This window comes from Lytechinus variegatus, chromosome 13, assembly GCF_018143015.1.
Source record: "Lytechinus variegatus isolate NC3 chromosome 13, Lvar_3.0, whole genome shotgun sequence".
NCBI classification, from domain to species: Eukaryota; Metazoa; Echinodermata; class Echinoidea; order Temnopleuroida; family Toxopneustidae; genus Lytechinus; species Lytechinus variegatus.
The window spans coordinates 25879127-25906026 of NC_054752.1; the positions used below are offsets into that span (position 1 = coordinate 25879127).

The 26900-nt window shown below is 36.7% G+C and overlaps 2 protein-coding genes across 2 annotated transcripts in view; one reads left to right on the forward strand and one right to left on the reverse strand.

The window, feature by feature from the left end:
- Positions 1-16075, reverse strand: part of LOC121426475 (sodium- and chloride-dependent GABA transporter 1-like) — a 45297-nt gene extending 29222 nt beyond the window's left edge. Inside the window, exons 1-5 of the mRNA XM_041622795.1 lie at positions 15910-16075; positions 13298-13429; positions 9370-9539; positions 7322-7488; positions 4755-4896 (exon numbers count right to left, since the gene is read on the reverse strand). Coding sequence (XP_041478729.1) covers positions 4755-4896; positions 7322-7488; positions 9370-9539; positions 13298-13429; positions 15910-16042 — 744 coding nt within the window. The 5' untranslated portion in view covers positions 16043-16075. The remainder of the gene's footprint in view (positions 1-4754; positions 4897-7321; positions 7489-9369; positions 9540-13297; positions 13430-15909) is intronic.
- A 6825-nt stretch (positions 16076-22900) lies between these two features.
- LOC121426099 (late secretory pathway protein AVL9 homolog) overlaps positions 22901-26900 on the forward strand; it is a 45135-nt gene continuing 41135 nt past the window's right edge. The window contains exon 1 of the mRNA XM_041622254.1: positions 22901-23115. Coding sequence (XP_041478188.1) covers positions 23002-23115 — 114 coding nt within the window. The 5' untranslated portion in view covers positions 22901-23001. The remainder of the gene's footprint in view (positions 23116-26900) is intronic.

The window sequence follows — 26900 nt, forward strand, 5'->3', positions numbered from 1 at the left end:
ATTGTTACCATAGTAACTGTCGGATAAAACGTCCTACAAGTCCTTTCATGAAACGCTCCCGGACCTGGGGAGTGTTTCATCCGACAAGTTGTCAGATCTGACATCTTTCTCTGATGTTGATTGGCTGAGAGGTACTATTACTATGGTAACTTTTCGGATAAAACGTCCGAGAAGTCCTTTCATGAAACGCCCCCCCCCCCCCCGATATCACCAACGCGCGTGAAAGCTAGTTACTCGAGCAACATATGGAATCTGAAAATAGCTGTAAAACCGAAAAATTTAAAGAGTTATAGAGGATTGAGTAGTTGCTTATTGGATAAATGAGAAGATGCTATGATTCGGCGAATGGAGTGCAGAGCAGGAGTACTCATCTATCAACTAATCAAGCCTCTTCAACCTTTTCTGGTTTACTGTCTTTATCAGGATTACGCTCATTTGAACAAAACATTACTCGACTTTCACTGTCTACTTCCTCCTATCAATTTCAATTCTTCCTCTATCCACTTTTCTCTTTTTTTTTCGAAAACTCCACATGTTGTACCGTCAACCACATCCGCTGTTGGAATGTAATTGTTTTCTTCTAAATAATGTTACATAATGTACATTATGAACTGCCGTAGCTTGTTAGTTCATGATTATTTACCAATGAATATTTCCAGGAATTCGATATTCATCATTTCCTAGTTATGGTCACATTTTCCCCAGAAAATATGTAAAGAAAAAAGAAGATTTTGAAGGGGTCATCCAAAAGTGCTTCCCAGCCATACAAAACATGCCAAAGGAAACACATAAATCGAGTAATGTTTTAAATTTTCAGAAAAGTTTTAAATTGTTAGACAATAATTAAGCAGGTCATATTTCTTTTTCCTCCAGTTACAAAATATGAAACGTTTTGCCTATGTATGTATAATCAGGGACTCTCTCCAATACTGAGGTCAGAAATGATTTAAATAGAATGGGTATTTAAGCGCTTATCGTCGTCTGCCACGTCAGAACACCCGCCATTTTGAATTTAAAAAGACATTCATTGGAATGTATTTTGTTTCTGTTGTTACGCTTCTTCTGCTTCTTCTTCTTCTCGCGTCGTCCGTGTATGTAAATGTACATAAATAAATATTTCTGAAAGGATATTGCATGAAAAATGTAATTTCTGGTATTTTGAGTCAATATAAGCGTATTACGTAATTTAATTGATCAGACACGAAAACCACATTCCGAATTAAGCGATCGTTTTGCGCGTAGATTTCATAGGTTCTCATAAACTCTGAGTATAGTCTTTCGTAGTGAATTCTATGTTTAATTCTCAAGAAATTTATTTTTGAATTCTCTTAGAAACGTAACTTTTAAACTCCATTTTTACACAAAGTCCTTACCGTGGGGGGGGGGTGGTCCCACGCCCTCTACCGCTCGATCGCTTCGGTATCTCACGCTGTCAAAAATATTGTGCCCCCTTCGGGATTTTGCCCCCCCCCCCAAAACTGAAAGTGTTCCGGCGCGCCTGGTAGCCACTGGACCAACAGGTCATCCAACCCTCCCCATGGCTGTGACAGCATGTACATCGATATCAAACAGGCAATGGCGTCATTTATCCTCTAAGATGGCGACCTGGTGACGTAAATGCCTAAGATCTACAAAGAACCACTCTAACCAAAATCGAATTTAGTGTCGTTTTCTTTAAATGCAAACTACAACATTTCTAAAGTCAGCTAGCGCTTCGTAATACTCACGTATATCGTTGCTTATGGCGGGCGATACCTCCATGATCAACCTGATCAGGGGGGCGTTTCATGAAAAGACTTGTCAGACGTTTTATCCGACAAGTCCCATTTTATCCGACAGTTATAGGAACAGTGCCTTTCAACCAATCAAAATCATGGAAAGATGTCAGTTCTGACAACTTGGCGGATGAAAATATTGATATGAAACACTCCCCCGATCAATAATTCCTAATGAAGACGTGGGGAACGTGTGTTAAGGCCCTAAACCGCAAATTGCACCTAAACCGCAAATTGCACCTAAACCGCAAATTGCCGCCTAAGCATGTAGAATATTAACAAGAACCGTGCGCGCGGAAGAGGCGTGAACACAGAGGGCGGCAAACATAAATCGCAGAAGGATAGAGGTTGAAGAGTGAGGAATTAGAACTAGGGCGCTGATCTCATTTTATGAGAAATATTGTTGTTGATACACGTATTCATTTATTTGTTTATTTATTTATTTAAATATTTTACCAGGGTGCTATTCAACATAAAGTTGGTCTCCCATGGGGCCCTAAAAGGCTATCATTATTGTTCTTCTTGTTTGTTGGTTTTGGACTTTTGGTTATGGCGGGAGTTGGGCAACTTGGGCTGTACATAGTGCCGGTTGTTTTTGTGTGTTTTTTTTGTGTATCCCTAATTCTCCCCTAGTATAATCTAACGCCTGTAGGTTTAAGCAAAGGAAAAGGGAAGAAATGAAAGGGGGAAATAAAGAAAGAATCGCTTTAAATATTTTTTTAAATATTTATTATAATCTTTTTAAAACGTTAATACAAAATGTTACGAGGGTAATGAAGCCATGTACTCATATTATTATAGTCATAATCAGTACGAAATAGTAGTAGTAGTAGTAGGAGTAGCAGTAGTAGAAGTAGTAGTAGCAGTAAGAGTAGTAGTAGTAGTAGTTTTAGTAGTAGTAGTAGTAGTAGTAGGAGTAGTAGTAGGAGTAGTAGTAGTAGTAGTAGTAGTATAGGAGTAGTAGTAGTAGTGGTAGTAGTAGTAGTAGTGGTAGTAGTAGTGGTAGTAGTAGTAGTAATAGTAGCTTATTTTCAAAAATTTTCAAACTTTAATTCTAAATGTTACCAGGGGAGTGAAACCACTCATCCAAGGTCCTTCGTTATCATTGGTATAATCATTATCATTATCAGGCGCGTACGCAAGGGGGGGGGGTTAGGGGGTTCAACCCCCCCTTTTCGTTTCCTTTTTTTTATATATTTTTTTTGCTTGTCTCCCCAGAGGTCGGTCTGGTAGACGCACGGTATCCCTACATAATAATGTATGACGCAAGAAATTGTAAGGACAAAAAGAGGGCGGATTCCCCCCCCCCCCCCGCTCATCACTTTTTAGAGACTGGGCGGGAGATTTAAAAAAAAATCAGCTCAACCCCCCCCCCCCTTTCAAAAATCCTGCGTACGCGCCTGATCATTATAGTCACAATAATTATCATTATTGGCAGCAAGAGTAGTAGTAGCAGTAGTAGTATAGTTCTAGTAGTAGTAGTAGTAGTAGTAGTAGCAGTAGTAGTATAGTTCTAGTAGTAGTAGTAGTAGTAGTAGTAGTAGTAGTAGTAGTAGTAGTAGTAGTAGAGAGATTTCGATTGTCTGCGACTGCAACGTATTCCTAGTTCACCGGAAGTGGTGACACCGCTCGTTCAGTATCACGTTCGTACATTGATGAAAACAGTTTCGATTTAAGTCAACGTACCCGTACCACGCCACAGCATATACCAGCGTGATAGCGAGCAGGCCGTGGGCCGATGCTTTGCCGGAGAATCAGGCGTAGCATCACGCTACGAACCAGTGGGGCGACTGTGGGTGCAACATTTGCACTCTTGCGCAAAAAGCCGAAAAAACACGGTTGTTTGGAAATAAAACATCAATTACCTATCGGATATATGTAGTGTCTGAAAACAGGACACACTAAATGTAATGGAAAAGCTGGTAACAAGCAGTAATTTGCAGTTTACCAGCCCTGCTGAATCAACGAAACTCGAGTGTTGATGCGGCTTCATTCATTTTTGCCAAGCTGGGATGACGTCATCATGTACGAACTAGCGCTCGTTCGAGCACTATGACACCGAACGTCAAAACCCTCAAATACGAGTCACAGATTTGGTCAGTGGACGAGAAGGCTCGTCACAGATTACTTCGCGCATGCGCAGTGCTCCCAAAATTCCTTAATCTCGTACGTCCACATGGCACGTCACAGAAAACGAAAGGTCTCAAATAGTAGTACTACTACTACTACTACTACTACTACTACTACTCTCCATCCCCGCTTGGCCCTGGGCCTGGAGAAGTTGGATGACTCTCGGCCGGACGAATCAACACCAAACACCAAAATAACAAAGTTATGATTTTCAAATTCATTATGAAAATTTGATGAAGGTTCTCGCGAAATTTTAGGCCAGCAGACTTAGCAGAATCAAACAACTTTCGCGAATTGCATGAAGTGTTTACGTACATGTATACATGTATGCACAGCTAGCTGGCTCAATTTCTCGCGCGAACGTGTGCACGCACAAAGAGTGCATTGCTATTGAGTAAACAAGACTAAACTTTTTTCTACAAGCTTAGGCGGCGATTTGCGGTTTAGGTGCAATTTGCGGTTTAGGGCCTTAACAAACGTGTGTGTGTTTGAGTTTCGTCAGACGTGTATGAATCAGGTTTGATTATTTACGTCTGGGACCGACATTTAACGTCACCATCCGAAAGACGTGATCAAGGCTCGAACCTCGAACCTCTGCATCAATTTGTAACTTCCCCACAGCTTGGATTACAGGCGCACGCCACAACGCCCAGTTGTCGATTGACAGTGTATTAACTTTCGGATTTGTTCTGTTCTCACTGTATGAAGCCAATGCGTCAAACTATAAGATAAGGGTGCTTGACTGATTTCTTTAAGTGTACCATTGATGACCCACCATGCCCAGAAAATCATGACAATAATAATCAAAGTTTGACTGAAAATATGATGAGGAGAACTGATGTGCGTTACCTTGGCGGTCCATCCTACGGGTATCGATAGGCAAAGGTAAATCAGCACCCACGCTAGGAGAAGCGGTATGGCAAGGTGTCCAGTGACCCTTCCAATGTTAAACGTTCCGTCATAGTATTCCGGTTGCCCCAACACGTTGTTTCTGAATATTTGAGAATTAATATAATCATGACAAAGGTCAGTGGCGAATCCATGCGGGGGAGGGGCATTTCCTACTGCCGTCTAATTTTCCTTGGAGAAAATCCCCCCCCCTTGAAAATTCTGGATCCGTCCCTGACAAAGGTGAATATTTAACTGTAAAGGCATGGTCACAGCGCCCGAGCGTTGTTAGAGCGGTCGTGGAGCGGAGAGAAAAAAAATGATCACCGCTCGCTACCGTTCACCATTTTCGATTTTGATTGTTTTTTTATGTTTTAGATTTTTTCCCCAATGTTGAAAGCGCCTTTCGACCCTCTTTCCCTACCGCTCCACGACCGCTCCAACGACGCTCGGGCGGTGTGACCAGGCCTTAACCAGCATTCCTTTAACACCTACAGGGGTATTCATTTGAGAAATGAAAAAAAAAAGGAAATGTCAATCTTCAAAACCAGTGGATTGCATTCCGAACTCGGGTTTGAATTAAACTCTGGTCTAAAGTTGTAGTTTAACTATGAATAGCCAATTTCAATACTCGTCTAACAGTTAAAGACAGTGGCGTAGCTACAGGGCGGGGGGGCACGTGCCCCCCCCCCCCAAGAAAAAATTGGCAGAGCAAAAAAAAGGAGAAAGAAGAAAAGAAAAAGAAGAAGAAAGACGGAAGAAAAGAAAATAAGAGGAGGAAGACGAGTGAATGAAATAATGTGAGGGGAAGACTTGCAAAAAAAAAATCTTTCATGTTACTACATATTTTTTGCTTGCGCTTCGCGCCAGAATTGCCTGTTCGATGAAATTCATATCTTGGAAAATATAGGTGAAGATAATTTTGGGCCCCGTCCCCTATTGGCGAAAGTCGGATCCGCCCTTGTGACACATTACACACACACCGGAAAAAATGGCCGGTGCCCCCCCCCCCGGAAAAAGCAAGGACCCCCGGTCAGCCAACCCCCAGGTAAAAAAATCCTAGCTACACCACTGGTTCAAGATATATTTTTGTACAGCTAATTTGACACTCAAAGCATCCATAATTGAATGGGAATAATTACTGAAACAGTTTTGTGGATCATGAGGATAGAGCCAAGTAAATGTGGGAAACATTACGATTCAAATGCACTTTTGAAATGTTTTTCATCCCATAAAATTAACACAGAAGGCGACTTAAAATCACCGTGATATCAATCTTTATAAATCCGGGGGTCCGCCCGTTATTGCATAAAACTTTCCAATCAGCCGCTAAATCAAGGGAATAACCAATGACGATCACCGTGGCATTCGCGTTTTGTTCAAACAACGACCAGGAGCCAATCAATAACGTTCTTTGAACAGGGATGTCAACACCATTAGGTGTGGCGCCACTGGAATCAGAAGGGGGAGGTGAGCACCACCAATACCATCATAATTGAATTAATATTACTTATTTCATCATTATCGTTATTATTCATATTACTATTATTATTATTATCATTATTATTTATTATTATTATTATTATCACTATTATTATTATTGTTATTATTATCACTACTATTATTATGACTATTATTATCACATATTATTATCACTATTATTATCATTGTTATTATTATTATTATCACTACTATTACTATAATTATTATCACTATTATTGTCATTATTATTATTATCACTATTATTTTTTTTTGTTGAGTTGTTATTGTTATTATCATTATTAACTATTCTAACATGAAAACATTCAAATCGTACAATGCAAATAAAAAAAATTAAATGATAATGATAATGACAGAAAAAAAGAAGGGAGTGAAAATGGTTTAAATGGATCAGGGCTCGCAAAAAAAAAAATTCAGTGCTGTTGCCCATATGCAAGTCTTCGCAAGAATCCACCGAGAAAACTGCATCTTTACACGTTATACAATTTATTTAAAGGGGAAGTTCACCCTGAAGAAAACCTTGTTATAGAAATAGCAGAAAAAATAGTAAAAATATTGGTGAAGGTTTGAGGAAAATCTGTTAAAGAGTAAGAAAGTTATTAGAGTTCAAAATTTGGGATTTGTGACGTCATAAACGAGCAGCTGCCCCATGTGGTATGTAATATAAAATGTATGAATTTCACATTTTGTATGGTTCCTGATGACTTAATTTTGTTTTCTTTTCATGATCGGGTGTGAAATGATTTGTCTATTGATATACGAAAGTTACAGTGAAAACCATTTTCAATTTTCTGAGAAAATGACATTTCATTGATTTTTTACCATTCGCTATGTAGGAATGCTGCTCGCATATGACGTCACAAATCAAATAATTGAAATTCTAATAACTTTTTAATTATTTGATGAATTTTTCTCAAACCTTCGGCAATATTTTTTATTTTTCTTCTATTTTTACAATAAACTTTTTGTCAGGGTGAACTTTCCCTTTAAGTTCAATTAAGTTCAAGTATCACATGATTGAATCTTACCCCCAGAATTCTCCTTCTGGAAATGACGTGAAAGGGGGATCCCCGCATTCGCTTGAATATGATCGATAATCTTTTTCACTGTCGAAGTAATAGAAGTCCGGTGGTCTATCGTATCTGTTGACCATGTTGACAGGGATGTATGTTCCGTTGACGCATCCCCATTCGTACTAGAGTACATTTGAGATTAGACAGATGTTATAATAAAAATTATTGTATTCACACTGATGGCAGATTTTCTAAAATCGTGTAAAAAAACGTAAAAAAATTACCTTCTGATTATGATTTTTTGCATGGTCAGCCCCCCCCCCCCTACTTTCAAAACCTTTCCACGGCCCCTGATAATAACAAATGATGATAATGATAATAATAGTAATAATAAGAGTAATAATAATGATATTAATAATGATGATAATAATAACGATAATAATGATATATTAGTTATAATAATAATAATAATGATAATTATATTGTTAATGATAGGAACAAGAAGAAGAAGGAAGGGGAGAAAGATGATATCATAACAATAACAAAATTAACTATAATAATTATGGTATTAATATTACTAATAACAGAGTAATTAAATGCTACTAAGCTGAAAATAGTAAAATAGAAGAGGTGCACCTCTACACCTTTCTTCCAAGTCACACGGGCCTTTTAACCATCCGGTAGGCAAAAGATTCGAGTCAACTCATTCTCAATTGCTTTTATTTATATATTAGCTGATTTACAAAGTGTATGAATATGAATGTCTATCTAACACTGATTCTACGGAGGGTACTGAACTTCCTTTCCAAAATTGGGAAGAAATATCACCAACTTTGGAACTATATTAATTTTGACTGGCGGTAGGATTAGGGTTATTTAACTGTTTCAGGTGATGAATTTGATCCATCAGGAGATGTCTTCATAAATGCCGATTTATTTGTAAATGAGCCAGTCGAGGGACCTTTTTAAGAATTTCATTATTTTTTTCAGGATTTTTAAAGTGTCACTTTAACATAAGACATCAATTAGAAACGACTGGAACTCAGACTCCAAAATGTCCCTGATTGAGCAATAGGGTACGCGATTGAGATTCCAAATGTGTCACCCGCGTAAAACATTCCCCATATAGACTTAATGTGTTAAAATGGCTCTTTAAAAAAATGAAAAAAATAAACGTGAAGTTAGAGGGTCGAATGTTTACTACCAATGGATAGGATATATTTCTGATATTCCATTCCTAACCAGAGAAGGGTATCGTAGCCAGCTCATTTTAGAAATACAATTAATCGCCATTTATGAAGATAACTATGATGGGATCAAATTCATCATCTGAAACAGTAAAAAAGCCCTAATTTCCATTTCTAGAATCAGTGAAAGATTTTGAATCATATTCATACACTTGTCAATCAGCAATATCAAATTGAAAAAAATCGAATGGATTGGGTCGAATCCCGGGGGGGGGGGCCACTTCCATTCACGAGTGGATACCATGCGCGACCATGGGGTCTCGAAAAGCACCCTAAACACGTAATTTCTATATTCTGAAAATGCACCCCTTAACAAGTATTGGCGTGTGAAACCCTACCCTTAACAAGTATTGAAGACAAAACGATACTCTTGGCAAATATTCCCTGAAATGAACCCCTAAACAAGTACAGGAATGTTTTATTGTTATGGGTCCTTCGGTCGTCGGTTTAACTTATTTGGTTTAGTACGACCCCACATTCTACATCTCGCCCAAACGGACTCTAAACACGAAGTGTTGGGGCAAAAAGGACATCCTTTATACAACATTTTAATTTTCTTTTATCATCCCCGCAAATTCGACCCTAAACACGTAATTTTCCTAACGAAATAGATACCCTTTTTCCATTATTTTTGTGTTTTTGACACCCTTATCACGTTACGTACGTAACGTGCCTTATCTTGAAAAAGACATCCTTTTTACGTGTTTTTTTGGTCGCGCATGGTATCCACTCGTCAATGTAAGTGGCCCCCCCGGGGTCGAATATGAATATCTTTTGCCTTCCTGTTGTAATCAGGCTCATGGCATCCAAACTTACTCCAGGTTCAAGACAATTGGCTGTGTTCCATGACTGATCGCATCTCGTCCAAGGAAAATCACTCCCAAAACCAATACAGGAGCTGTAGAGGTAATACAGAGTCCAAGCCAAGATGACGTTGCACATGATGCCACGCCAAAACAGTACCACGGTAGAAGCTATGCCAATACCTAGAGAGAGATCAACATCAAATAGACGGGCTTAAAGGGGAAGTTATTGCAAAAATAATAGCAGAAAAAACAAAGATATTGGTGAAGGTTTGAGGAAGGTCCATTAAGGATTAAAAACTTATAGAAGTTATTTTTTATTTGTGACGTCATGTGCGAGCAGCTTTCCATGTAGCGTGAACTAAAAGAAAAATAGTTAAAATGTCATTTTCTCCAAAACTTTAAAATATTTTATTAAACTGACAGCATATCAACAGATCGATCATTTCACTACCGCTCCTGACAGAAAAAAATATATATGGTCATCTTGAATCATCAAACCTTCACCAATGAATTATTTTTCTGGTATTTTTACAATAAACTTTTTGTCAGGGCGAAATTCCACTTAAAAATAAATGTATACTTGCAGTAAACACTGATTTCAAGTGTGGAAAATCATGGTTAAGTGTCACTATTATCATTGTAGATCTAAATCTGCATGGTACACTGAACTAAGGTGAACTTTGTGAAATCATGAAATCAAAGCTAAAAAAAAGAAGAGCCATCACACTGAACATAACCGGCACAGATAAGCACCCAGGACCAAAATCCAATCGAAACCAGTTGGATTTCCAACTGGTTTCAATTGGTTTCAATTGATTTCAACTGGTTTCAATTGGTTTTAACTGGAATTTAACAATTTCCAGTTGAAACCAATTGAAACCATCGCTAGAGGGTATTCATTTGTCACGCAATCTACTATGGTCAACAAGGAAATTCGTGATCACTCTCGCAAAAAGTGTTCACTAGCTTACAAGTTCACGAGCTTTACAAGTTCACGAGCTTTCGAGTGCAGCTGCAACTCTTTATCAAGTGAGTTTTATTCATGAAAATTGCAGGATGTGTATATCTCGCTTAAAACGAACAATGAAAACTCTATTGACTTGAATACTAGATTTTGATGTCCCATGTGTGCGCGTAGCGCGAGTGTTGAAACCAGTGTTGAAACCAGTTTGGAAATTGGAAATCCTAACTGGAACCAGTTGGGCAACTGGAAATCCTAACTGGAACCAGTTGGGTAAATGGATATGACTTCCAACTCGAAATGATTTCTAACTGGAACCAGTTGGGTAATGGAAATCCTAACTGGAACCAGTTGGGCAACTGGAAATCCTAACTGGAACCAGTTGGGTAACTGGAAATGACTTCCAACTGGAAATGATTTCTAACTTGAACCAGTTGGGTAACTGGATCCTAACTGGAACCAGTTGGGCAACTGGAAATCCTAACTGGAACCAGTTGGGTAACTGGAAATGACTTCCAACTGGATATGATTTCTAAAAATGGAACCAGTTGGGTAACTGGAAATCCTAAATGGAACCAATTGGTTAACTGGAGATGAATTCTAACTGGAAAGATGGGTAACTGAATTCTAATTGGAACCAGTTGGGTAACTGGAAATAAAACTGGAACCAGTTGGGTAACTGGAAATCCTAACTGGATCCAGTTGGGTTACTGGAAATGATTTCCAATTGGTTTCCAATTGGAAATTTTCCAGTTACCCAACTGGATCCAATTGAAACCAGTTAATTTGCATATTTTCTGCCAGTGTGCACAGATTAATGTTTTATGAGATTGATCATAATTTACAATGTATCTATTTATTTTTTTTTTCAATTTGAAGTTCCACACTTTTTTCAGATACTTAGCAGTGAAAACCATGTTTATAAATGTTATAGATTTTTATTAAAACAGATTCAAAGATAATAAGTACACCACTAACTGTTACCAAATTACATCAAATAAAAATACATATATTTGAAGAACTCCAATATGAATATATACATATGAAAGTCTGTATTTTATCAATGCCCTTTACATTGGTATTAATAGACAAATAACACTGCTTCTGTGTTGGCATGAGCAATAGTTAGTGCAAATGCTAATTAATTTGTAACTAATTAAGTTCATTCCAACTGGAAGTTGGAAACCAATTGGTTTCAACTGGTTCCAGTTGAAAACCAGTTGCCTCCAATTGGTTTCAACTGGAACCAATTGAAACCAGTTGCCTCCAATTGGATTCAACTGGTTTTAATAGGGAAATTGGAACAACTGGAACCAATTGAAAACCAATTGTAACCAATAGCCAACTGGTTCCAGTTGCCCAATTGGTTTTAACTGGAACCAGTTGGCAACTGGTTTTCAATTGGAACCAGTTTTTCCAATTTCCCTATTGAAACCAGTTGGCCAACTGGTTTCAATTGGTTTTGCTCTAATTGGTTTCAACTGGATTTTGGTCCTGGGACATGTATAGTGGTTAATCGTTTGTAAAAGCACCAGACGTTTCGCTGAAATGCCATGCTTGTTTTTGCTATTTTTCCAGCATTACTTCCAGAATCAATTGACGCACATTTTCTATTCATATTACGTACAGACACAAGGGTTGCCATTCGATTGTCTTGTGTACGAATACATTTTGAATGTTAGAACTGCAGTGGCGGGTTCACGTATAGGGGCATATCCGGTCCGTGCCCCCCCCCCCTTCTTCCTTGGGAGTCATTAAAAATATTGGTGCAGTGAGGGCCTTTTTTGGTCATTTTTTTCCTGACATAAATCGCCATTAATTGGGCCAGAGGATCTTTTTGGAGGCTTGTTAATTCTTTCTAACGCCCCGGAAAATCCTGGATCAGCCCCTGCACAACTGGCATTTATCTTTAAAATGTTATAGACTATAGGTTACAATGTCGCGCCAGGAACTTACGTTTAATTCCAAGTAAAAAATAAAATAAAACGAAAGTTGTTTGAATAAACGCAAAACTTATAATGGGTGCAATTCGACTTTCATGTAACAGTGTCGCCAGAACATTTTGACGGGGGCTGATATAATTATGACGTTATACTTAAATTGCCCAGCTCTTATTTTTGTCTTACTCTTCTCCCTTTTTTCTCACCACTTGAAAATCAAAGTCTATCCAAATTCAGAATGGATAGTCTCTGTCTTTCTCTATTCAAAAGAGAGGTAGACCGTAGATGAATAGACTTTTGTCAAACTTAAGTAATATTTCCTATTACCATGGACTAGATCTGAACAATCATACTATGGGCATTACACAAGTTTTCGCTTTCCATTCTTTTCCAAAGAATATTGCGAAACATTATTTGCTAAAATCATAAACATGATTTCGTAGGATCCCTTGAGCAAATAGTGCGCCGCCCACATTATCATTTTCCCTCTCCGCAATATTTGTGGTGTCAATATTGTTTGGGTTAAGGAGACCAGCTTTGCCCTATAAAGGCCTTGACGATGAAGTTCCGTCTTGGAAACAATGTTTACTATTCAAATTCACAGATAAGGAAATGAGAATGAAGAAACTTTCTTTCGACAGTGCCGAGCACTATGCGTTCAAATATCATACATGCATTTCAATAAAACATTACTTTCAGAAGATGAAAATAGCTTGAAATGTCTTGTTATTATTTCAGCTTCGCCATAATACTATTAGATATTGGGCATCATAACCCCCTAGTTCCCGTTAAAAGAACTGGGAGAAGTTTTATGACCAAGGGAAAATAAGAAAAATGATAGAATAAAAGGAAAAAGGGAAAGGAAAGAAAAAGAGTATATTGTGTCAAAATCTCTCACAAAACAACAGAGTTTTATTCTACAAATGAAAAAAAAAATATCCCAAAGAAATGGTCGGATGCATAATTACCCTTACGAAACACTTTTACCAAATATTTTTCAAAGCATAGATAGCATTGAAAGTGAATGAAAACATTACCCCTAAAAAGTGGACTAATCCTCCAAGCTTTGAGGGATCCCGAAGAGGTGTACTGGCCAAGAGCCATCTCCAAGAACAGAAGAGGCATCGCGATGAAGAACACACACAAGACATACGGGATGAGGAACAAGGCTAGATTCAAGAGGGATGGATAAAATTTCAATTTAATAGATATTCAAAAAAAATTCATTTAAAAAATGTAATTATTTATGAATAGTTTGGTCACAAAAGGGTGGGGTCTACCTTGGACCATTCCGAGAAAAATCATGCTTTCCATTCTCTCTTATTGCAATATTTTGGAACTAAATTGTCATGATGTACATCATGTGAACATAATTTTTTTTATTTATATTTTTCAAAAATTATCTTTGAAGACCTACACCTTTTGCAAGCAAACTGAAATGAATTCACTCTCTTTTGAATAAAAGAGTGATTTTCTTTGCCACTTTTATTCACTTTTGAATTTCAAATTTTCTTTGGTATCATCAGAGCAACTAAAAACCAATAGGTTTGAGACAGAAAACAATAAAATTTATGAAAATTGGATCTAACCCCTTTTGACAAATGAGCTCTTCAGAAGAGTTTGGTAGCAAAAGGGGTTAGGTCCACTCCAAGAAAATCATTTTTTATTCTCCCATATTGCAATATTCTTAAGCGAAACTAAATTTGCATGGTACCCTACCATGTGAACAGAAAATTGGGTGTAAAAAAATCTACATGTCTTCAAGTTTTTAAAATATTCTTTTCCCAAAAAAATTCTTAGTCTACCTAACCCCTTTTTAAAAAGGATTTTTCTTTGCCATTTTTGTTCATTTTATAAAGGGAAATTCAAATTTTCTTTGGTATCATCCTATACATGTAGAGCTATTAAAAGTCCATACATTGAGACAAAAAAATGATGAAAATCGACCTAACCCCTTTTGCAACTGAGCTCCTGTTGAATTTTTTTAATTACATAATTTATTTATAAAAAGCGTAAAATATACATTCTTTCTCTCAGCAATGCATACGTAAACGAATTCAGGTTGAAGAGTTGAATGATAACGAATTCAGTAAACATGGTAAACGTAAGCCTACACACATTGGCCAGTATTCTGAAGTCGGGTTTAAATTAAAGGTCCAGTCCACCCCCCAAAAAATGTTGATCTAATAGAGAAAAATGAAGCGGCTAGCAAAACAGTGAAATTGTCATCAAAATCGGATGTAAAAAATAAGGATTAATGACATTTTAAAGTTTCACTTATTTTTCACAAAACAGTGATATGCACAACTCAGTGACATGCAAAGGAAACTGTCGGTGATGTCCCTCACTCACTATTTCTTTTGTTTTTTGTTGTATGAATTATACAATATTTAATTTTGCCCAGATTTGACAATAGGGACCAACTTGACTGAATCACATTGTATTAAGCAATGCTAATTCCACATGTTCATGGAGGAATCAATCATTGTTTCACTTGACGAGGAGAAAATTAGAATATTTCATATTTCATGTAATAGAATACAAAAGTAATGGCGAGTGAATGACATCAGTTTCCTCATTTGCATACCCAACAGGATGTGAATGCACATCCTGTTTTGTGACTTTTTTAAGCAAAAATTTAAAATGTCATAACTTTCTTATTTTACATCCGATTTTCAGTGTTTTGCTTGTTAGATTTTTATCTTTTTATTCAAGTCACCTTTTTGTTGGGCTGGATTTGTCCTTTAAACTCTGGTTTTAAGTTGTGGTTTGACTATGGAAAGCCGGTTGTATAAATCTCTAACAGTAGAGGTTCCATGTATCAGCTCATTTGACTACTAAAACATTTTAACTACCTGGGAAGGATAGGTATGACAGTTGTCTTCACAATAAAATAATGAGTAATGGTCACAGTAAACACGGGCAACATGAGAGGCAATCACTGTAAACAAAATTTTGAAACGTTTGGCTCTCCATAATCTTAGCACAGAGTTAGACCATGCATGGTCTAACTTAAACCCGACTTCAGAATACGGGTCAAATGAATAAACCGAGATTAATCTTTATTTTAAATATATCTTTTAGTCAAACACTGACATTGAAAACCGGATTAATCAAATCAATGCATTGATTTAGATAAAGAAACATATATTATTTTTGTATATTTTTAAAGATATATAATTTACATTTTCATACTTAAAAAATGCATTGAAGGGTATATTATTCCGTTGTAGACGTAAATCACTGGTGATAGATGGGGCACAAGACCCCCCCCCAAAAAAAAAAAAAAGCTTCATAACCAAAAAAGAAAAATAACAGAAAAACGTGAATGGAACTTAAATATAATATTTTATGAATACAAGATTTTGATCTAAAACAATCACAAATTTCGCTCGCTCATTTTGCTCTCTTGCAATTTTTTTCGGATTTTAATATCATACTCCATGTTGCACCCCCAAACTTCTTGCTCGTTCTTATCTTATTGTCGCAAAAAAATAACATACACTCTGTCCTTGTTATTCTTGCTCACGCATTCATCCGACCCCATCCCCTCCACCTCAATAAAATTTCATCCAACTTGTTTCGATGTTACTGGTGTTCGTAGGCCTTTGTGGTTGAACTGAGTTTAATTAACAAGGTATGACCTTACCGCCTCCGTAATAGTAGCAGAGATAAGGGAAGCGCCACATATTCTCGAAACACGCTACAAAACCGATGTTTGTTGCTAGAAAATCCAATTTCCAGCTCCATTTTTCTCGATCCATCGCTACCGGAGCCGACATCTTCGTGAAATGGGTTCTAATCCTACATGAAGTTTCCACGGAATAGATTGAAAGTATTTACTAGTATCTCATTGGGAAAGCATAGATTATCGCACGCAGCACACGTCACAAATTGAATAGATATATATATATAGGAGCATGCGCAGATTTGACATATGAGGGTAGAGTGGTATAATCCTTTGACCACCCCATGTTATTAAATAATTAAATATTTAGAGATATTTTAAAAAAATTATCTGATAAAGCAATAACTATTTTTCATAGCATTACATTTTTTATGTGTTTTATTAGTTTACAATAATCAATGCTCATTTGAAACTGGTAAAAGTAACATAAATTACCCCCACAATCTTTGCTTTTAGTTGGTCTCTTTCGATTACATAGTATTATTGTATTATAGAAATGATTTAAATGTTATATTTTGTAAATATGTATATTTAAACTCTCATTGTAAATGTAAAAAGATTGAAAGAGAAAATAAATGAATTGAATTAAATTATAAAAACACACTTTAAAAGACTGAAAAATAATAATAAAACAGGTTGATATTAGATCAAAACAAGACAGTGGGTGATACCAGTTATTGCATTAGTTTAGGCCTAGTTTAACCCGAAACCCCTCACACCACATCAAAATCAAATGCTAACAAATGCCAAGCGTCAACATATATTAAAATCGAAGGTAGAATACCCCCGGTTTAGTTAAGGTTCTTGCCACTATGCATGTTTGGTTAATTCAGGATCTATGATTTATCGATCTGTGAGGAGAAATGGAAAAATGGAACACGCCAATATGTAATTTTATAGCCGGCTACATGTTCAGCCTTGGTTTCAATAAATGATAGAATGACTTTACACAAACTTATCTGATGTGTTAAATTCCTCTACTGTGGCGATATACATCGGTAGGTTTCAATACCGAAAGTCCCCGGACTGGCACACATAATGAGGGCGCCTGGTGACTGCTGAGGTCATATTGAACATGTTGAATACATGTATATATAAATATATATGGCATATATATTGTTGTGTGCACTGTAATAAAAGCCCCTGTTTGAGATAAAACAAATATAATGGGAAAGGGGGAAATTTCCAAATTTCCAGTATCTAAAATGAGTATCATAATCACCATTTCATATAGAAATACAGTATTCGATGGTTATACGACACCTTTTTATGGGTTGGATAAATGGACTTTCGAATCATTAGGTTGTTGTTACTCAAAGTAAATTACATCACACAAAGATCTTTGATAGAGGCCCTTATTATCACGCGATATTTTACAACTGTTCAAACCTTCTTGAAATACCCGCATACATTCGTAATTCCGAAGGTTCGGTTATTCCGAAGGTTCGTAATTCCGAAGGTTCGTCAATCCGAAAACAAAATAAGGTTCGTAATTCCGAAGGTTCGTCAATCCGAAAACGAAATAAGGTTCGTTAATCCGAAAACGAAATGAGGTTCGTAATTCCGAAAATGAAAATAATTCATTTTGGTAACAAAATACAAAAACGATGTTGTCATTACAATGATAGTAATAACGATCGATGATACACGTGTGTGTTGTGGCCAAAAGCATGTATTTCATTAAGAATATAGGCGCCCTGATCAAGCATAGGCTAATTTCGATTTTATCTGAGCAATTGCTGCCTAAGGAAATGGTTTAAAGATGCAGGGGGTCAAGTGTGTTGGTCGCGTGCGAGTAACCTCCAGATAATAGGATTTGTATTGGAGGGGATGTCATTTTTAATAACAGCTTCTGCTGGAAATAAAAATATATATTAAATAGCGAGGACAGATAGCCAAGCGCGATTTGTCAATAGCGCGTCACGTGATATGATCGAAATCAATGTATTTTCCCAGCCGGTCCACCTCCGGATGAATATATTGACCAACCGGTCCATGAATATATTTTTCTACGTGTATGGCGCCCTCTTGTGAATTAGATGTTACCATGCATTATCGGACTGCCTTGGGTCCTGGACTGGACTCGAACTTAGATTTAGATCTAGGGCTAGGCCTAAACAAAGTTGATTTGATTAGAAAAGGGTCATTCACTATGTTAGACTAACGTTACTTAGATATCAATAGATCAAGATCAATCAATCACTGTGAATATCATAAACATGCTGCACGCATCGGTAGGCCTAACTTTATCTTCATCATTAGAGGCTATCTAATATAACACATATTGACTGATGGGATGCGTAAAAAAATCTTTGGACCACCTAAAGGATTAATATTTTCCCTCGTGATCATGAATTATTCATAAGTTGAGCTAAGAAACTGAAGTACGATTTAAAATGCGCCTCCTCGTATGGATTTCCGTAAAATTTTATTTGAAGAACTTATCTTCATTTGTAACGATTGGCGATTGTGATGGATTCGTTAGCTAAGCCTAATCTGTATATTAATTTTCATTAGCTATTTTGATACTGCAGATTTTTGTTTTGTTTCACATCTCAAGTTATCCCAAATCCAAGAATTAATTTTCATTGATTAAAATTAATCTCATCAATAAATAATAATCATAATGAAAATTAAATAAAAATAGCATGTTTAACATCTTAGTTTTGTATCGTTTTTTTTTGTTTTGTTTTTTGCTTAACGTTATAAACATGTTTTTTTCCCCTTGCATAATTTCTTTTAAAGAAGTTTGTTTTCATGTTGTTTAATTATCTATAATGAGAAAGCATTAGGGGTCAGAAAGATAGTGCCGCCCATTTCGATAGTTCAAGTTTATTTTTTAATGGAAAAGGGGTGGGGATAGGACGGAGGGAGAATAAAAGAAAACATATTTAAAAAAATATTTGGGCCTACATTACCCCGGAGAAGTTAAAATGACATTCGTTTTTGGTCGTCTTGTCGACGTGAAATTGATGACAACTAGCCCCCATATACAAAATAACTGGCGCCATCCCAGATAAAATGCATCATCAACCCCCTAAAAAATATGTTTAAAGGTGATATGTCAGTGTGGCTTGCCGTAAACGCATTTTCTCTCAATGCCGACGATGGCGGGCGGTGTGCAAAGAAGATCATGCCTACGTAGGACATGTCTGGAGGTGTCTTTCCAAGGACCATTCTTCGTATCGCCCGAATCGGCTTTGTGAAACAGTTGAGCGATATCTCGTTCTTACGTAGAATGGTTCTACGAAAGACCATTTAATGCAACAGGCCCACTGATCTCTATAAAAAATTAGAGATCAGTGAACAGGCCCCAGTAGTATACGTATTGAGCTGAAGTTAGCAACCTAGGGTGGTATTCTGGAACACTGTCATAAATTTTGTAATTTCTCTCCAAGATGTGACATCGCTATGATTGTCACAAATCGGTATTCTGAACATTGTCTATTCCCTGTCATATCTCTTAAAGTGCACGCCCATCTTTTCGGAATGAAGCAAACCAATCAAAATCATTGTTAGTTCTCTGTGCAGTGGCGTACCGTGGGTCAAGGCATGGGGGGGCACCAACAAAAATTTTGAGTCACCTAGTGAGCGCGCGAAGCGCTGTCAGTTGCTAGGTATGCTGACCCAATAGAGACATTTTAAGGACAGTGTCATTTAACGGATATGTATGTCAGTGACCTTTCACAAAATTTTTGATATTCAGACCTAAAAAGGGACATTATAAGCAAGTTTTTGTAATCATGATATGTACCTGTACGTGTGTCGCTAAACAAACAATGCGAGTGCGAAGCGCGAGCTGAAATCTTTGTATATATGGTCCCCAAACAGACATTTTGACTATATTTTAGGAATCTATTAAGGGTACACATATCTCACCATAGTAATCTAATGCGAGTGCCAACCGCTTGCTGATTTTGTTAGAATTTTATGCATCCAAACACATAGAGCAATTGTAGTCATTGTAATCATGAGTAACATGCGTATCTCACTAATCAAATATTGCGAGCGCGAAGCGCGATCTTAAAATTTAGGAAATTCAGAACTGAAAAGGGACATTTTAAGGCTTGTTTGTAGAAATTCACGAAGACCATACGTATTTCACTAACCAAGTGAAGCGAGCAAGAAGCGCCAGCTGAAATTTTTGTATAATTGACCCCAAATATGGATATTTTAAGGACTATATTTTAAAACAATCCATTTAGAGTACACATATCTCACCATAGTAATCTATTGCAAGTGCCAAGTGCATGCTGATTTTGTTAGAATTACACCTAATATTTTTTTGTAATCCATTGTAGTCATGATTATCATAAGCATCTTACTAGTCAAGTATTGAGAGCGCGAAGCGATAGCTGAAAAATTAGGAATTCACACCCGAAATTGGGCATTCTAAGGCTTGTTTGCAGGAATTCACGTAGACCACGTGTATTTCACTTAGCAAATGATGCGAGTGCAAGCTGAAAATTTTTATATTCAGATCAGAAAAAGGGAAATTTTAAGGAATGATTTTAGGAAATCATGAAGATCGCAGACATATCTCACTTATCCACTAATGCGAACGTAAGCACGGGCGGGAAATGTTTTATATTAAGACCTTAAAATGATATGTCACTACATAAACAATAATAATTCGAAGTGCGAGGAAATATATTTGGTGTATATTGACTTGAAAACGGGAAGTTTAAGTACAACAGGATTATATATCTTGTTAAACAGACGATGCGAGCACCAGGAACAATGAAGACATAGGCCCTGAGAAAAAATAATTACGTTTCATAAAGTTATTATTTTTTATGTAATATAACATAATTTTGATATAATACATGTATAACATAATTAGCAATAATTTCTTCCTTCCCACTACGTTTCTTTCACTTTCTTCCTCTTTCCACCTTTTTTTTGCCAGCCGATGGGGGGGGGGGGGGCACGTGCCCCCCATGCCCCCCCCCCCCGTAGTTACGCCACTGTCCCTGTGGAAGCTCTTCTAGCCAATAGAAATTAAGGCCAAGTGACAGGTATGGCGTATACTCAATACAGTTGCTGGCATCGCACAATAAACGCGAATCAAAGAGAGACAGGGAACTGTGAAGGATTTTAGAGGAGAAGTAGAAAAAGAAGGAAACGGCAGAGAAAAAATATATGTAGGGCCTACCTATACGTAGCATGAAAAAATAATTTTGAAAATTGTCTCGGATGATGAATAAAACTAATTCCCCAATCTAATCTACTAGTAAAAAATATAATTATATGCTTGACATTCAGTCGGCAGGGTATCGTGATATTTTGTAAGTAAAAGATATGACAAAATTTATGACTGCTACCCTGTCATAACTTTTGTCATATCTTTTGCTTGTGTAAATTAAGGATTACGCATATTTTTGGTGCGTGTTAAAGAGAAGAGACACAATTTATAACAATTTTTGTGACAAAAGTTATGACATCCGCCAGAATACAGACTTTGTCATATCTCTGAGAAAAGATAAAATATGGAGAAAAGACAATGTTCAGAATACCGCCCCTAGATATCGTGGTATGATCGATTACAATCCTTTTTTTTCCTCGAGCGGGCCCTGTATCACGGGCCCTGTTACACGGCATTGCTTACAAAAATCATCACTTGTTCCGTTTTAAAATCTCACAAAATAACCTTTGTTGTTATTGTAAAATGGAGGAGGAAACATATCGCCATCTTTTTTTGGAATGTGAATATGCTTGTCTGGTTTGGGATTATTGTAAGGAGATGTTTGGTTTTATTTCTACGGGTAATTTAAGCTGGGAGGAAATTCTTGTAGGGGTAGAATTAAAGGACGAAGGAAAAGAACGCTTAATCAATCACTTTTTAATCTTTGTTAAATTTTTAATCTTCAAAGGGAGGGGAAAGGGTGCACATATAACCATGGATGAAATCAAAAGGAAATTTAAAGGCTGGCGCTAGGTAGAGGCAAGATGTCTCTTCATTTAATGAAATGGGAAAATCTTAATTAAAAGAATAAATAGGGAGAGTGAGGCAAAGGTATACATACGAGAGACAAAGCCACAAAACAAAATAAATAAAAACAAAGAAAAAAAAAATACGGAGAATTGCAGTCCCTTCCATGTAGAGTATAGGCATAAAGGGGATAATGCTCCTAACCTGGGGACGGAGGGGGGGGGGGGGGTGGGAGGTGGAACAATATTTTTATCTTTTTTCTCTCTGATCATGTCATATATTTTGTTAATATTTCATTTTGTAATTGCTGAAACGCATTAGTATTAATTTCTAGTATTTTTGAAGTTTGATGTATAAGTTGTATAATTATATTGTAATGGATTTATTGTATAATTTATAATTATGTTTCAAATAGTTTGTACAAATTGTTTATAATATCTGATTGTGTATTTTGATTTTTGAGAGAATATAATAAAACATCCTTAAAAAAAAAAATCACGAGTATGATACCCAGTTGTTGTGTGTGCGGACAGGTTGTGTGTCCAGACGATCAATTTTAGAAAATCATTTGGAAAAATTTACAAGCGCGAAGTTTCATCAATTTTTGTTATACAAAATATTATAGAGAACAAAATAGATGATGATTACAACTATTGAATTCATATTTTTAGTGTAATCCAAAGACAAAATAGAAGGCTTCAAAAATATATAGTGTCCGGACATCCCACCCCCTTGAAGACGTGTCGAGGTCCCCGGGGCAACCCACCCCCCATCCTATTACTCTATGGCCTTTCCCAATTCATTGGAATACAGTACAGTATTCGGTATTTATTTACAGTTTGTACCTTTTCGTACACCGTTTATAGTCAGTACCGGTATTCTACTTTTTTTACGCGCTACTTTCACTATCTCGATATTGGACGTCCGCGGTATACGCACTGATCTCTCCCCAGGCCTAGGGGAGAGATCAGTGGGTATACGTATACGTACGTCGTAATAGAAAAGCAATGTTGGATGTAAGATACGGAGCATGAGTTCGATGGAAGTGATGTTCATCTGTGTGCCTTAAAGCCTTATTATATACGGCTCTGATTCTGAAAGTTTGTCATCCCCCATCAGAAATGGCAGAGAGTGACTTAAAAGACAATGAAGAAAACAACTCTGGAGAATCAGATGATCGCGGGTCAATTTTGCATGTTGTTGTGGTCGGTTTTCATCACAAGCGAGGATGCCAGGTACGGTACGCTCGCTCGGCTCGCTCGGCCGGTGCAGCGGCGGATCCGGTGCCTGGGCCCTGGCAGCCAAAGCCCAGGCCTAGCCACTCATCAAGGGTTCATGCCGCCGCGCACAACAATAATCAAGCCATAGGCATAACCATTGCCATGGTCGAAGTCGTGTGTTGTGTAGCCTGGATCTGGAGGTGTCTGGGGAGTAAAAGTCATCTACTACTCTATTCTCTACCATACGTACAGAGATGCCAAGTTCAAAGACCAGCTATGCGTGAGATTTTCTGTGAATCTGAGTCAGTGAGTGAGATCATCATAGACATTGTGTACAATGTATGGGAACAGGCTGTGATAGTTGCGTGAGACAGAGATTTGAGGGGATGAACAAGAGGAGTCCAAAATGCGTGAGTCTCACGCAAAATGCGTGAGACTTGGTAGCTCTGTACGTATGGTGGTTACTCCCCACTGGGATCCCAACTTCGCTATATTCACCCACGTACGGGTACAAAACCTGAAACTTTCGCCCCCTAGAAAAGATCTAGCCCTAAAAACATGTATGGTCTGTTCCCCCAATCCCATGTCTGCGCGGTCTCCCAATTAAGTCTGCGCACCCGCGTATCTCACTATCTGCGCGATTTTAGTAAAAGAAGATACGCAACGAGCACGAACTTTACACATGCAATACGCATAGAAAGGTATTCATAAAAAAATCTGACTCAAAATGGTGGGACAATAATGAATTCAGGGCATTTCATGTGACAGCCTCAAAATGCAGCCTTTGTCATCAAAATCTCCGAATCGTGTGCAAAGTGAATGAGTGCACAGACATGAGGTACCATTTATTTTTTCAATCTGAAAATGACCGGTTTTTTCAAGAAAATCCTACATTTTCTTTCATTTTTTAATGAGAAATTTTGTACACTTAGAGTAAAATGCCCAAGATTCGACATGTTAAGCCTTTTCTGCAATATTTTTTGTTCTCAAATTTCTTTTCACAAAATGATATTTGCCCCAATATTTGTTAAATATATTTGTCTATATTTAATTGCAATGTTAATTTTTAGATTCAATCTCAATAATTCATAAAATCTTGAAACGTATAACCATGTTTTACTGCCGAGATTCGACATCCCTCTGCCTTCGTTCGACATGGCGCATCTCGTGTTCAAAACTCAATGCGTGCAAGAGCCGCTGAATTGTGTTGCACCGCTTGTGATGTGCAACCCGGAAGTGCCACGGTCTTTCGCTTCCGAATTGCGATCGGAGTACATGTAAAAAAAAAGGCCTGCCGCACACATGTCGTCAACTTGATTTCTGTGAAAATCAAAATTTTTCCAGTGCCGCCGAAATTTTCTTTTTTGATTGGAAATTTGAAGATACGATACTCAATTTGCAAGAAAGCTTTTAACTCGGAACAGAACCAAATATTTCTTCATTTTTGGCGCAGTTTTCGGCGACCCCGCTTCTTAAATCTGAGGTAAGCCGCTTGTGCTCTGGATATACATGTACGGCGCATATTCCGGCATTTTAGAGGGAAAATTTCGACTTTTTAAAGATGGATTTTTAGTTAAAATGAGGACTTTCTGAAGGTAAGTGATAGTGTCTTTGTATATAAAAATGTGTTTGGGGGGAGTTTTGGTGTTTGAGTGTGCAGGTTTGTAAAATAGATTTGCCATGTCGAATCTCGGCGACGGTCGAATGAAGGGAGGGTTACTCTACCCTTAATATAAGGAACACTATTAACCAAAAGATTTTGTGAAATACATTGTAAGAAGAAATTCATTTTAAATCTTAACTCAAATTGTTAGGTGCGCACACTTGGGGCCCACCATCATACATGGGGTTCAACTTAATTTCCAACATTTCTGCCATATTGATTTCATTTTTAAAGAAGAATTCATTAAAAAAATGAAAAATTTGTTATGAAAAGATGGGAAGAGCTTACGGCCGTGTTTACGTCGCCATCTTTTTTTCTTTGTCTTCCGCTTGGCGACAGCACGCAAATCGGTTTTGCACTTGAACGGCACTCATTCAATAATATAATCTTTTTTTCTGAATACACCTGTAGGACTCCCTGTGTGGTGAAATAAGGTTGGCAATGTTAAGCTTATTTTCTCTTGTTCTTGGGGAAAATTTTTTACCCTGTCAGTTTCAACTGCAAAGTTCTATTCATCACATAACTTGGCTCTATTTTTTATTAAATTTATTTTTTTTGCAAGTCCAAGATATTGCACAAATTATGTATGGGTCATTCAGATATATATGTATAACCTCTGTAAAATATTCAAAAAGCATTTGGATTTTTCTGTGTTATATCATATATATACCTATAAATGAAAAAAATATTATTTTAAAGCTTGATGACATACAGTTGAGGCCAAAAGTATACATGTACATACACCCATGGAATTCAGTAACATTTGTTTGCTTGCGAAACATCGTAAAATTTGCTATACATGTTTCTTCAGAAATATAAATACTACCATGACGAATTTGGTATCAAATGAAGGAGCGAAGTATCTCTTTCACATGATTAGGATGCTGTTGGGATTAATTCATATTCCAGGTGGAATTTTCATGAAAGAAAAAAGTAATATTTGTGCTAAATATGTTCTATTGTTTATTATATTTTCAAACATCGATACATAGAAATATATAAATGTCAAATCTATGATTCATATCACATTTTCCATCATGATATGTCACCACTGAACAAAAAATGTATAATCTGAAATGTTCGTGTTGAGAAGTAACTATCAAAGATAGGAAACGTTTTTGTCTAGTTTTGATTTTTTATTTGGATAATAAAACCTGACTTAACTAGACCATGGAACTGAAGTCACACATAATTTTCAAAAAAGCGGCAGGCCAAAAATGCTAAAAGGCATGATTTCATGTATTTCAATACAAAATGTGTTTTAAGCCAAAATGAATAAATTTGTGGTTTTACTTGTCAAAATTCATTAAATTTATGCAATTTATGCTAGTAATAATGTCACTTATATAAATCAGTTGAAAAATGTGAAAAATGAAAAGGTGGAGAACAAAGAAATGCATGATTCCCCCCCAAAAAATAAAGAATACATAAGAAATTAGTTTCATAACATTTTTTTTATGAATGAATTTGATAAAAACATTAAAACAGAGTAGACAGAAAAAAATCAGTTCATTCGTTCCTTCATAAAGATTTTGTATACATGTACATGTACATTCCCCATTCTCTTTGTACATAATTTTATATCCCATACGTAATAAGGCAGTTGTTCATACGTCTGAAGCACTTTTTAATCAGTTTAATGTACTGGTATTTAAAAGACTAATTGAATTTAAAGGGGAAGTTCACCCTGAAGAAAACTTTTTTGTAAAAATAGCAGAAAAAATAATGAAAAATATTGGTGAAGGTTTGAGGAAAATCCGTTAAAGAGTAAGAAAGTTATTAGAGTTCAAAATTTGGGATTTGTGACGTCATAAACGAGCAGCTGCCCCATGTGTTATGTAATATAAAATGTACGAATTTCAAATTTTGTATGGTTCCTGATGACTTAATTTTGTTTTCTTTTCACGATCGGGTGTGAAATGATTTGTCTATTGATATGCAAAAGTTACAGTGAAAACCATTTTCAATTTTCTGAGAAAATGACATTTCATTGATTTTTTACCATTCGCTATGTAGAAATGCTGCTCGCATATGACGTCACAAATCAAATAATTGAAATTCTAATAACTTTTTAATTATTTGATGAATTTTTCTCAAACCTTCGGCAATATTTTTTATTATTTTTTCTGCTATTTTT